The sequence below is a fragment of the Vanessa atalanta genome, chromosome 11 (genome assembly GCF_905147765.1).
Source record: "Vanessa atalanta chromosome 11, ilVanAtal1.2, whole genome shotgun sequence".
In the NCBI taxonomy this organism is placed as follows: Eukaryota; Metazoa; Arthropoda; class Insecta; order Lepidoptera; family Nymphalidae; genus Vanessa; species Vanessa atalanta.
Window position 1 is genome coordinate 9,491,885 of NC_061881.1, and position 13,905 is coordinate 9,505,789.

At 32.1% G+C, this 13,905-nt stretch overlaps 1 protein-coding gene across 1 annotated transcript; it reads left to right on the forward strand.

Moving 5' to 3' along the window:
• The first annotated feature begins 1,312 nt into the window (after nt 1-1,312).
• On the forward strand, nt 1,313-5,571 carry LOC125067281 (glutathione S-transferase-like). Its single transcript, XM_047675780.1, has 4 exons — nt 1,313-1,464; nt 2,550-2,717; nt 3,691-3,830; nt 5,364-5,571. The coding sequence occupies exons 1-4, from the start codon at nt 1,329-1,331 to the stop codon at nt 5,529-5,531; spliced, it is 612 nt and encodes a 203-aa protein (XP_047531736.1). The 5' UTR covers nt 1,313-1,328; the 3' UTR covers nt 5,532-5,571.
• Nucleotides 5,572-13,905: the final 8,334 nt, after the last annotated feature.

The window sequence follows — 13,905 nt, forward strand, 5'->3', positions numbered from 1 at the left end:
AAAAAATACATTGATATTTAACAAAATGCTTTTGTGTGTAAAAATTGTTGCTCTAATAGCGGTTTCACACGAACCGATCAACTGCTAAATCGAAAGCGCATTGAACCGTCTGAATAGACTTTAAATCAAAGTTACACAACAAAAAACAGTTTCAATAAAAATTACACACCGTCCAAATTTTGTTGAATTAAGTTGGATTTAATTGTAAATTTTTTAGCAAGAATTATATTTTTGTTTTGAAGGGCATTATTATAAATCAACGAAAAAAAATATTTGTACTATGAATGCTTAACTGTAATAAAAAAATATCGAATCGTTGAATTTAAATATTTGATGAACTAACTGAAATTTCATATCTATTTTTTTCTTTAAAACCAAATGTTAACTAAACACAGAACCACGTTTTTTTTTAAATTTAACTTTTGAGAGAAATATTTCTTCGAAATATGATACAAATTTAAATTTGTTATATACTTTTTTAATAATATTTGATATTTTATATCCAATATATGATGTATGGTCAACAGACATAGACTTCAATTTCTAACTTCACTTAAGTTATAAATTTTATTAATTACAACTCTATTTATTGGTATATCAAAGGGCACAAGCGGGTCCACAAACACAGGTGTACTCTCTTCCTCACTTCCATAACCCGATGAAACGGCATATCCGACAATACCGAAAAGAGTTCAAGCGTAGGACTAACGGCTTTGCGTGTTATCCAACGCACGGGAGTGTATAGGTACACTTCTAACTAGTGTTGCATATCGATAGTCCATTATCGATAGATATTCGATAGTAGTTAAGGTGTTAGCGATAGTATCGTAGTATTAGTCACGGAGAACTATCGATAGTTTTAATCAAAACGACACTATCGATAGTACTATCGATATCCTGAATAGTTTTCGAGGTCAACTATCGATAGTTCTGGAAAACAGCTTCTAACCTTCAGACTCAGGAGTCAGGGCTGCTACTTCAATGGAAAAACCCTGTAACTATTAAGCCTAGCACTTCACTATTTCCACGATAGGTTAATAAGACAGTTAATAACAAATACTATAGGCGATTAGTGAACAATTTTGATGAATTAATATAAAATTTACTAAAAGCCTTGCCTACGCGATTCAGAAATGTGCATTAATCGATTAGCGCCATCTATTGTACCACATGGAAAACTATTTTCAACGTTTTAAATAATACGACTAAATTTACATAGTGATAGTAACGAAATTACTTTAGTTTTAATACATGATAACGAATGTTAGCACCGGTATAAATATAAGCGCGTTTCTTTGAATTTATTGGAACAGATCGTGAAGTTCGAAATGGCAAGAAAATTACATTACTTCGACTTAAACGGTCTCGCTGAACCGATTAGGTATATTTTGCATTATGGAAAGCAAAAGTTCGAAGATGTAAGATACCGTTACAAGGACTGGCCAATCAAAAGCGTGAAAGATTGTAAGTAATTAATCTATTACATGAAAATTGATATCTTTTAGAAATGTATACACTGAAAACTGACCAATCAGCATGAATATCGACACTTAAATTATGTATTTTCTCATAGAGAAGGTGCTCTTTTTTTTTCTTGAAATCGTTAAAAGTATCTAGTATTATCTGTGGTATTTTTAAATTTAGATTTTTCTTTACTATTTTTTATAATATTTAATGAAAAAAGTCGTTGTTTACGTGTATCTGTAAATTAGTGTCAGCCCCGTATCTCAATGAGAAGATTTCAAGAGCATTTACCACTACGCCGTTACGGTAATAGTTGGTAATATACGTGGCCGAATTACATTTGAAATTTGGTGGGCTTTGGCTTTTGGCTTTGGTTTTGGTTTGATAGGGCTTTGTGCTAGCCCGTCTGGGTTGGTACCACCCACTCATCAGATATTGTACCGTTAAACAGCAGTACCTAGAATTGGTGTGTTCCGGTTTGAAGGGTGAGTGAGCCAGGGTAACTACAGGCACAAGAGACATAACATCTTAGTTCCCAAGGTTGGTGGCGCATTGGCGGTGTGAGGAATTGTTAATATTTCTTAAAGCGCTATTGTCTATGGGCGGTGGTGACCACTTAACATCAGGTGGCCTATTTGCTCATCCGCCTACCTATATCATAAAAATGAAATTGCATTAAAATACGATTACTTTTAGAACTATTTAGATTAAATTTGTCTTCAAGAAAATTTAAGTTAAATTACAAATATTAGATTGACATTTTAGTTACCTTTGCCTATCATCAGTGGCACTGAAAAAAAAAAAAGAAGTTCTTACATCAATTTGCAGCTAATCATGATTTCCAAGAAGTTATACATGTTGTGATAACAGCAACAGCCAGTAAATGTATTTCTGCTTTGTAAAAGTAAATCTTAGTAAGGAGAATATTTTAAGTTTATTCCCATGTGAGACGATTTCATATACACTAAGATAGATCACGATGTTTTAATACCGAGAATTCGGTTAATTAAATAGATGAAAATAAAATGTGAGTGAAATTTGTTAGCATGCCAGGTCCATTTGGTTTATACGTGTTTCCATTTCAGCACTTCCATACGGTCAGTTACCTCTGTACGAAGAAGGTAATCGAACTCTGAACCAATCACTCGCCATCGCTCGTTACCTTGCAAACGTCCACAATCTTTTACCGAGTGATCCCTGGGAACAGGCTGTTTTGGATTCTATTGTATACAATATCTATGACTTCTGGCAGCGTGAGTAATTAAACTTACTTTTAATTATATTGTATCCATCCTATCTTGACTTTTTTAAATACTCTACTCAACTGTTATTGATTTATAGGCAATTGCCAAATGTAAAAAGGAAAAGAAAATGTTTTTTTTTTTTTTCATACTATGTTATATATATATATATACTATGTTAATTTTTTCTGCTTATTTAATTTCTTCGTTGTGACCAAGATTACTTGAAATAGTCTTATATGTATATACATACATTACCAGCCTGTAAATTTCTCACTGCTGGGCTAAGGCCTCCACTCCCTTTGAGGAGAAGGTTTTGGAGCATATTCCACCACGCTGCTCCAGTGCGGGTTGGTGGAATACACATGTGGCAGAATTTCGTTGAAATTAGATACATGCAGGTTTCCTCAAGATGTTTTCCTACACCACCGAGCAATAGATGAATTATAAACACAAATTAAGCACATGAAAATTTAGTGGTCCTTGCCTGGGTTTGAACACAAAATCATCGGGTAAGATGCACGCGTTCTAACCACTGGGCCATCTTTACATATGTATATAATGGGGTATAAAACATATTCTCTAATTTCGACGAAGTATTCATACTTAATATATATTAAACACTAAGCGCAAAATTTAAACAAGAATTTGAAACTTTTATAAAAAACTTTCGACCTAGTAAATATTTACTGAGTTTTAGAGAAACAATTTTGAAATTGTATAATGAATTATGAGTACAATTCATATAATGTATATGGATAAGAAAATTATAAAGATAGAATTAGAACGACAGATGGACATACAAGTACGAAAATCCATTTTTCATCGTATAAATGAAAATAAAATCGTGTCAATTTATATTTAACTGACTATTACACAAGAAATCCTTGTGTAACGTGGTCTTATATTTTACCACAGAGTAAATATTATATTCAACAAGTCACTTAACAAACAAACAAAACATAATATTTATGTCTATTTGCAGGTATCTTAGCTTACATCAAGGAACAGGATGTCACTAAAAAACAAGCGATTAAGAAGGAAATCATGTCTGAAACAATTGATTATTTCTTTTCTAGATTCGAAAAAGACTTAAAGGACAACAATGGTTATTTCGGAGGAAAGGTACAGTCTAAGTCTAATCTTACTCATAAATGTTTATTTATACCTAATAAAAAACAAAGTCGTCTGTACGCTTAGATCTTTTAAAATACGCAACGGAATTTAAAGCCAGCTTAATCAATAAACAGAGTTGATTCAAGATGAATACTAATATGCATAATACATGCGTATTGTAGTAGAGAACGCCCAGGATTTTAACTTTCCTATCAGGATTTTTTTTTTCTTTAATGTATAATTGTATAAAAAGTTATATGCCCTTAATATAGCCGTGTGAAATACGGGACGGGTAGCTAGTTATAAATAAAACGAATACTTTTAATCTATTAAACTAAACACGCCTTCGGTATAATAAAAACAAAACACATAATCAACTTCCTGTATTCATTAAAATAAAATTCCTAATACACATTAATACTGTTAAAGTCGGTGATCATAAAGTCGGACCGACACATTTGTCGTTCCGATCAATGATGCATTTATTTTCGCATGACGTCGAGAACTAAGCCGATCGAAACGCACGGAATTGTGTATTGTACAATTAGAAGACACGCAAAGCTAAGCTTACGGTATCTATGTCCTATCTGTGGTCACGACGATGTATGCCTATATATTGACATTTGCTTTTCGATAGCTCTTATTCGCATTGTGGACTTCGGAACAGTTGACTAGTATTTGCTAGACGAATACTACTACTATAATTTCGGGCTGATTTTTCCTAGCATACTGTGCAAGTCACAACCAGTAACAGTCTGTACAAATGTAAACCAGCTTTTATTGAAGCGTATAAATACAATTATTTAGACTAATATTATAAAAAGGAAAAATTTGTTTGTTTGTATATAGAACTTTGTGTAGGTTATTTACTTGATGGTAGGGCTTTGTGCAAGCCCGTCTGGGTAGGTACCACCCACTCATCAGATATTCTACCGCCAAATAACAGTACTCTGTATTGTTGTGTTCCGGTTGGAAGGGTGAGTGAGCCAGTGTAATCACAGGCACAAGGGATATAACATCTTAGTTCCCAAGGTTGGTGGCGCATAGATGATGTAAGAAATGGTTAATATATCTTACAGCGCCTTTGTCTATGGGCGGTGGTGACCACTTACCATCAGGTGGCACATATGCTCGTCCGCCAACGAATGCCATAAAAAAAGAAGTATTTTTCGGAACTAATGATTACTTACTAAAAAAAATGCTTGTAGGTTATATCGTATAATTTACTTTAACAATAAATTGCACCAGTGCGAAGCCGAGGCGGATAGTTTTGTAGCGGGTATTTTAAATATTTTGAATAAGACCAGATATGCAAATAAATTAAAAAAAAATTATAAATGGTGAAACAAAAACAAACTATTGAATATATTTTTTTGAAACACATAATGGATGTAGTTTCAATATTTATGAAGGACAAATGCAACCTCTTAAATAATAATAATAATATGTAACACCTTTTATAACAAAATTCGTATAAATATGCATTAAGCCTTATTACCAAGTATGATTAAAAAACTCTAAATATATTTTTTCTTCTTGCAGCTGAGCTGGGCTGACTTTATCTTCGTTGGCATCGTAGAATCAACAAACCTATTCCTAGGAGAGGAAATTGAACGCAAATACCCACACTCCGTAGCGCTCATTCAAAAGATTAGAAATTTACCCGGTGTAAAGGAGTACGTCGCTACCAGGAAGCCTTATGTCTTGTAAATTATGCAATCATTTAAATTCAAATAAAATGATAATAAATTAACTGTCATTATTTCCCTTATTTTATTTACTTGATTCCGAGACCTTAGACTATTGTTGTCCAAACTCCTAACAAACATAACACTAGAGGTGAAATAGGTATAAGTATTAATAATTCCTCGAATAATTCCTTTTTTTTTGCATTAATCGCCTGCAAATTTTTTGAGGAGAAGGTCTGGAGCATATTCAACCACGCTGCTCCAATGCGGTTTAGTTGCTGTGGCAGTTTCGTTGAAATTAGACATATGCAGGTTTCCTTACGATCTTTCCTTCACCGTACACGAGATGAATTATAAACACAAATTAGGCACGTGAAAATTCCGTGGTGCTTGCCTGGGTTTGAACCCGAAATCATCGGTTAAGATGCACGCGTTCTAACCACTGGGCCATCTCGGCTCTTTCATACATTGCTAGTATTATTTAAGTATAAAAAAATAAATCATTTAATTATTCGTCGAATTTTTTTTTGCCTTAATAAGGTAACTGTAATTTAAAAAAGAAACTCAATGTGATATTTGTTATTCGTTCATTTATTGTATTGTTTTAATCAAGTAATGATTAAAACAATACAAATATTATTTTTTTCATTTTATATATTATCAGACCATTTTAGATGTTCATAATATGATGAATATGATGCGTTAACATTATTTAGGAAATGTTATATGATTTTCTTCTTTAGAAAAATGTATTCAATGATAATATTTGTGAAGAAAATATCTATAAAGGATATTTGGTAAACTGGTGAAAGATCCTTTTAGGTATAAATATTAAATGTATCGAGAGAGGTCGGCCCGACTTTGATTATTATTATATTTTACTTTTCTATCGTAGATCAAAGTTTTTTTATGGAAGGTTACACTCTCGCCAAGACTCATTATGGTGTAATATGAGAAGCCCTTAAATTTAATATATTCAAATCGACCTGGGTACATAAAATAATCACACTTATTTATGTGTCGGTTATTATGATAAGGAAAATCATCTTTGCCGAGGCAAACTTTATATTATAATCTAAAAAAATAAAATTGAAAAAAATGTTTTTTTTTGTAATGTAGATCGTAGGAGGGGAAGTCCACTTGTCACAAAAGAAGTTTTGAAGGTTATTTCAAGACATTGCGTCAATGCGGGTAAGTCAATACAGACATGGCAGAGTTTCAGCCGACACTTGCACGCTTTCTCAAGCTGTTTTTCGTCGAGCACAATACGAAAACACGAACTTGTTCTTCGGCTACGATCCACGTGTTATATATGGACTATATTGGATCGTAAAAATATAGAAAAAAAAAACAAACTTTTTTTAATTTCGTCAAAATAAATCACGCCTCGTTTTGTTGCAAAAGTGTGAACTACCATCAATGAACTGTGCCAACAACGGCACGAGGTGTAAACTCCAAAATTACTTTCCTCTTAATTACTTTACGAAACTTCTTACGTTTACTTAGCAATTCATCGAATCCTCAACTTGTGTATTTATTTTACGAACAATAAGTTAAGCTAACTTTTATTTAACTTCTCTTGGTTCATTATATACGGGTCGCTGTGTCGTGATTTCATTCGCTTTGATATATACGATATGATACGATAATATGACGATAATATTAGTTTAATGAGTATAATTCAATTATATTCTTGGCGGGAGTGAGAGCGGTATATTATCTTCATTATTATGTTCGAGAAATTTCGGAGGAGTTTGAGCGATGCGATCTGTTTGAGGTTAGAGCGTCAATTGGAATTCATAGTTATTGAATCACTCAATAGTGCCAATTAATGATGAGTATATAACCGGTTAGATCTTGATGCATTTGGCTAAGCCGTATTGAATAATAGACACATTAATAATAAATATAAAGGAAATAAACATTGTTAGTCTTATATAAAACATGATACATATTGTTATATAACAATCACATTTTTTACATAAGTCTGAGAACACTTTATTTTACAAGGTTTAATAAGTAGCAATATCGAATCAATAAATGTTAATCTCAGTAGCTCACGTGAAAATCAACGAAATGTCTCATTGGATGAACGTGCAGCTGTGTATATGTATGTGCACACACACTTGAGAAAAAATTCGTGTACATGCAAGTTACATGGAGTAAAAAGAAATGGGCAATCAGCTATTACTAAACAGTAGTATTACCCAATTAGATACGGATAATACATTAAAAGTTTTGAAAACGTAGAATTTTGTATCAATATATTATAATTAAGATAAAATTTCAGTACATAAATATTTTATTTACTTACTATATTTCAAAACTACATTAATATGTATTACACGTACCTACATATTATATAAATATATTTTTAATATATAATGTATCGGTTCAAATTATACCTGCAACATGCAACAATAACGACCCTAAGAATCAACATAGAATTAAGTCAAGCAACTATAGATTAAAACTTAAATAAAGACACGGCCAACAAGTCTGTGGAGACATAAATATAACAAAGAAAAAATAAATAACCTTATAACAATAAAATAAAATATATATTATAATAATTAAAGGTTGTTTAACCTTATAAAAATTTAATGATAATTACTTTTCATGTTTTACTACAAAAATTAGTTCACATCATTAATTAAAACTTCATTAAATGACAACACATATTATGATAGGTCAGTAATGAAACTCTCAGATCTTCTTAGATATTTTAACACTTGTATTTACATCTAATATTATTATCATTTAATGATAGCAACACTTCTCATCTGCTATTTCAGCTTGGCTCATATAACTATCATTGAAAATTAAATATGTCGAATGCAAGGTCACCTTAATAAAAGCTAAAGATGTCGAATCTACAATAAAGAAAATTAATCACAAAATAAATGTAAGCTTTAAAACAATATATTATATAATTCTTTGTTTAATTTAATTTTTTTTTTTTAATATTTTGTTTCGTTTTTGTACACCTACGCGTATTTACAATCTTACGTGTATGTTAATGTATAATTTCATTTATTTGAACAATAAAGTTTATTACAATTATAAAGAGATAGTGTCCAATTATTTTTTATTTAATTATTAAAATAATAAAAATACAATTTTATTTTAATCGTGCGATATTTAATCATAGCTTCTAGTTCTCAACCTACAGTAAATTAAACCTCTCTTTGACTAAACAAAGGCATTTTTCTTTAGCTTTATGAAAACATAATTTCTTTGTGAGAAGACTTCTTTAATAAAGGTTTTTTTTTTTACGTTAAGGGGAAGCTGTTAGTATACGTAAAATGAAACTGTATAATCATGTTTCTATGTGAATATATTTCTGTTGAGATAAGCTAGATTATTTATACTCGGTGTAAAATAATACTTAAAAATTACAAGAAGGCATTTTTTTTTTCTAAAATTTTGGGCAAACGAGCACATGATGATTCACCTTATGGTGAATGGTCACCACAGTCCATAGACATTGGCAACGTAAGAAATTTTCACGTTTCCTTACGTCGCCACGTCGCCACGTCGTGTGCCACCAATAATGGGAACTAACACGTTCCGTCGTTTGTGCCTGTACACTGGAACACAACAATACTAAGTATTACTATGTGTGAGTTGAATATATGCGTATTAGTGGGAGAAATATTAAATAAGTTTTTCACAGCGTTATACCAACCTTCACTGACGATCTCGAGTTGAGTTATAAACACAAATAAAGTATGTACAATTCTATAGTGCTTACTTAGGTCAAGCCCCAACTACTACCCCTAGTTCGGGGTACTGATAATCTCCCTAGTCCCTGCGGTACCTACTGAGGCGGAGGTAAATGAAGCGCTTAGTGCGTTTCTTCTTCTTTTCTTTGCTCTTCCCCGGTCTGCAGCGGAGTTCTTTGTCCACTTCCATTCCGCGGCCTCCTTCTTGATGATGTCTTCGCAGGAGCACAATACGTCTCGCTACCGAGAATAGAATGCCTTTAACTTTCCCACGCAGCTTACTCAGTCAGGCCTCCAGTTGCGCCATCCCATGCAGGTATTAAAGAGCTTGCTAGACTAGAGCCCTGATCTGCCTGAACTCCGCCGAACCTGGATGGGCAGCACCGTTCCTCGCTGCTGGCCGGAACCAGTATACCTCTGGAGTATAATCTCCACCTGGAGTTTCCAGAGCGGATCGCTTCCAAGAAGTGTCGCCACAGTCCATGACACCCTACCGTACCTTATTATCCTTCTCACCTTCTGTGACCTCCACAAGAAATCCCGATTGCGGTGACATCATCATCTGGCTTGATAGATACCTTAGAAATAGTTATAAAAAAGATAAATTTATTACAATTCATGTCAGTATTAAACATTTTAAAATTACTAATCAGACGAATTATTATTTACGTTTTTTTTTCTAATTTAATGTAAAATTTTAAATCACGATTTCAGCTAGTTACATAATACCTGTACATATTTATAAAATCAAATACTTTGATTTAAATTACGAAAACGAAATGGAATTTAAATTATTAAAACAGCTAGAAAATTTTACGAACAATTTTAAACAGCAACATTATTTTAAAACTCGCTCCGTCCGACTTTGTTAAACACCGGTACGGCCTGGATTAAAGTTGGGAGGCTCTTGATTTACTTTATTCTAACTTTCAGCTACTGTAGTCACAACCTTAATTTTTATTACTTTTATTATACATATATATTTAAATAATCTAATCTTGAATTAAGAATCTATCTAGCAATATTTCTCGTCTACCCTTCGATTGTCTGCTATGTTATTCTGGAAAACTCGAAACTAGTTACTATTAGAACTGTCTTTATAAACACTATGTCATAAAGTTTAATAGGTCTCACATAATGCCCATTGTAACTTACTGTGTAAATAGTTAATAATAATTGGGTCTCGAATAATGATCCTTAGCTGTCCAGTTTTTTCTATGACAGCTTTATTGCTTGTTTTTCTGGAATGTGCTCGAACGTGTTGACAATAAAATCTTTTATCATATTAATGGTGTTTGAAACGAGCGTGAAAAGTCAGAATGCGGATATGTGACATTGACTAATAATCATTATAAAAAATATAGGATACGCATGTCATCGTAAGACGCTTGTCAACATTTCACGACTGGAGTAGAATGCTGGTGGAAATAAGACGCCCCATAACTTCTGTTTTGAGGTTATTTTGGTGTACAATAAAGTCTTCTATCACAATGAATAAATAATATGAGACGTTTAATATAAACTTTAATATTGATGTTGGACGTCAAGCAATTTCATTCAAATGAACACTTCAAATATAGAAACTGATTAATCTCTCAAATATATTGACTAAATAAACATAAATAAATATAAATAGGAGCCAGGTCTGAGACATGATTTTCATCATAACGAGTAGGTGGACGACCAAACGGGTCTTATGGTAAGTGTTCACCATCGCCCTAAGAAATATTAACCATTCCTCACAACACAAATGTGCCAACAACATTGGAAACTAAAATATATCTCGTCCTCCAAACCGAAACACAAATATACTTAGCATTGCTGTTCTGGGCTGGTAATTTAGTGCAAAATATTTTGCCAATATCACAGTTAATAGTGACAATGTGATAGTGATCATGAGATATGAATCGGTTCCAATTATTGAAGTCTTCTCCTTTTTTTTTGTTTTGGATTTTATTTGTGCCACGATAAAGATTGATCGGTGCATTGAAGTTTTCATTAGTATGAAACTGCTTCAACTTTAATCTAACGTAAATACGAATGACGTCATAGTTCATATTAAACGTCACAAATTTGACGTTGAGCTTAGCGCCTATTTATTTACAGAGATAAATATAATTGTGATATAATAGCTTATATCACAATTAGAATCACAATAATAATGCGAGATTATTTATATTTTTTAAAGAGCAAATACGAATGAGTGACCAAGTGTCTTTGCATTCTTAAAAAAAAAAACAAAATAATATTGACTTTTTTACGAACCTAAAGTAAGCTTGATAAAAATATTAACTAAATTGTTTTCATTTGCTTGATTCAGCTGAGCCTTAACAAAGACTTATTAATAAAGGAAGGGCGGTGTGGATCGCAATATTTTAGGCCCTCGCTGAATTATCAACAGGTGTAACCAACCTTAAAATACAGTTATGTTAAGTAATTAGACACGATTTTGTAAATTAAAATTTATTTTACTTTGAATAGATGTAAAAATATTGTATAAACTATATATTATTTAGGTACCAGTATTGAGCAATTGCACTGTCCCGAGTCCTTACTTATATTTATTTCACGATAAAGGATGTCTGTAAGAGATTACTTAAAGGAATAAGACCGCCTTTGTACACTAACCTCAATTTATTTGTATTGATATTTTTTTTGTGCATAAATTGTAATTTATATTCTTCTTCTTTCTTTCTTTTTTTTAAATAGTAAATGTCAAATATAATAATTAGTTTGGTCCCCTTAGAACCCCTTTTGACATTATCATTTCACGGGGTGGTAACTATTGTTGTGCAGCTTTGTTCAAGCCTGTCTGGGTAGGTACCATCCACTCCTCACATATTTAACCACCAAGCGGGAATACTTAGTATTGTTGTGTTTCGGCTTGAAGAGCGAGTGAGCCAGTGTAACTACAGGCACAGATATACCATCTTGGGTCCTAAGGTATACAAAAATAGTTTTCATTCAAATACAGCTGTATTTCTTAAGTTATTTCTGTTGCTAAAATAATATTATTTACATATTTTTCAACTTTTGTTGAGATTGGAAAGATCGTAAGAAATATTTTTACGCTTCATAACAATTATATTTATTTTTTCATTATTCCTATAAGAAAACAGATAATCTGTTAATTTCATTTGGAAACTTTTCCAGCTATTAGAATAATTATTTTATTAAAGTCTGAGATCCCAAGTTTCTTGAACTTATCCCGTTAATTCAAAAACTTTACCGTAGTTATTTGTAAAAAAATTTCGAAGGTTCTTAATGTTCAAGTCTAGTGGACTAGTTGGAAAGTTTTGGAACAGTTTGCAGAGAGTTCATTAAGATCGTTGGTTTTTTGTTTGGCGTAAATGAAAGGATGAAGCGGCTTATACCGTGAAAGGATAATTCAATTTCAGTTGTGACGTCATAATATCCTTTTAAATCATTTTAAAACGGTCATTTGATGCCTTAAATGTATTTTACAATAAATTTTGAATATTTTCAAATTAGGTCATATTTTCGATTAAAATCTGGCAAGTAAAAATAAGTTGACGTTGTTTAAGAGATATAAGTTAATTAGACTTATTTTACTAACTGTAGTTTAATACCTTCAAGCTAATGCTTGAAGGTATACACAATACATTAGCATTAGCATTAGCAGCCCGTAAATGTCCCACTGCTGGGATAAAGGCCTCCTCCCCTTTGAGGAGAAGGTTTGGAGCATATTCCACCACGCTGCTCCAATGCGGGTTGGCGGAATACACATGTGGCAGAATTTCGTTGAAATTAGACACATGCAGGTTTCCTCACGATGTTTTCCTTCACCGCCGAGCACGAGATGAATTATAAACACAAATTAAGCACATGAAATTTCAGTGGTGCCTGCCTGGGTTTGAACTCGAAATCATCGGTTAAGATGCACGCGTTCTAACCACTGGGCCATCTCGGCTCAAACTACACAATACAATTACAATATATTAAAATATGAAACAATTATAATTAATTGTTTCATATTTTAATTATATTCCGATAAAGACACGTTTATAAAGTACACCGATATTGGCCTTAGGTTATAACCAGCTGTCCATTATTTCATTTTTTGGTGATAAGAAACTAGGCTGTAGTGATGTGGCCTCCTATAATATAGAGCTCAAAACCTTCTTATTAAAAATATGACCTTATGCTAGCTGTAGTACATTTAAAGGTACATACATTCAACTTCCTCTATGATTTTTAATTATAGAAGAAATATGTTAAAGCAATAAAAGTATAGAATTCAGAACTCAAAATAATATGAAAATCTTTTATTTAAAATGGTATTGATATTATACGCCTAAAGAATGCATTTATATTTAAATTATGTCGCTAATAATAAAAATAAAAAAAAAACTTTAACCTCTGATTGAATAAATATTCATTTCTTATGATTTATACCATTTGGTCTCTCTTCTTTAGACAAGAAATGCTACACAGAAGAAATGCTTCACTTTCTATAAGTAGGAGAATGAAGTTTTGGCCACTCGGGACTCGTTAAGACTTGCTTGTAATTGGACTTAACTCAGCATTGTTTGATGTCAGTTTCTAGAATTCATTGGTATAAATTGTAAGTTTATAATAGCTAATAGGAACATAGATTTTATATAAAAAAACATTGTAACTTTAACTTGGCTTGAAGCTGAACACGCTTAA

Bases quoted from the DNA above. Each gene is read 5' to 3' on its own strand.
- LOC125067281 (XM_047675780.1), top strand. From the start codon at position 1,329: ATGGCAAGAAAATTACATTACTTCGACTTAAACGGTCTCGCTGAACCG. The intron at 1,465-2,549 runs GTAAGTAATTAA...TTTCCATTTCAG, and splicing joins AATCAAAAGCGTGAAAGATT to CACTTCCATACGGTCAGTTA. The intron at 2,718-3,690 runs GTGAGTAATTAA...GTCTATTTGCAG, and splicing joins TATCTATGACTTCTGGCAGC to GTATCTTAGCTTACATCAAG.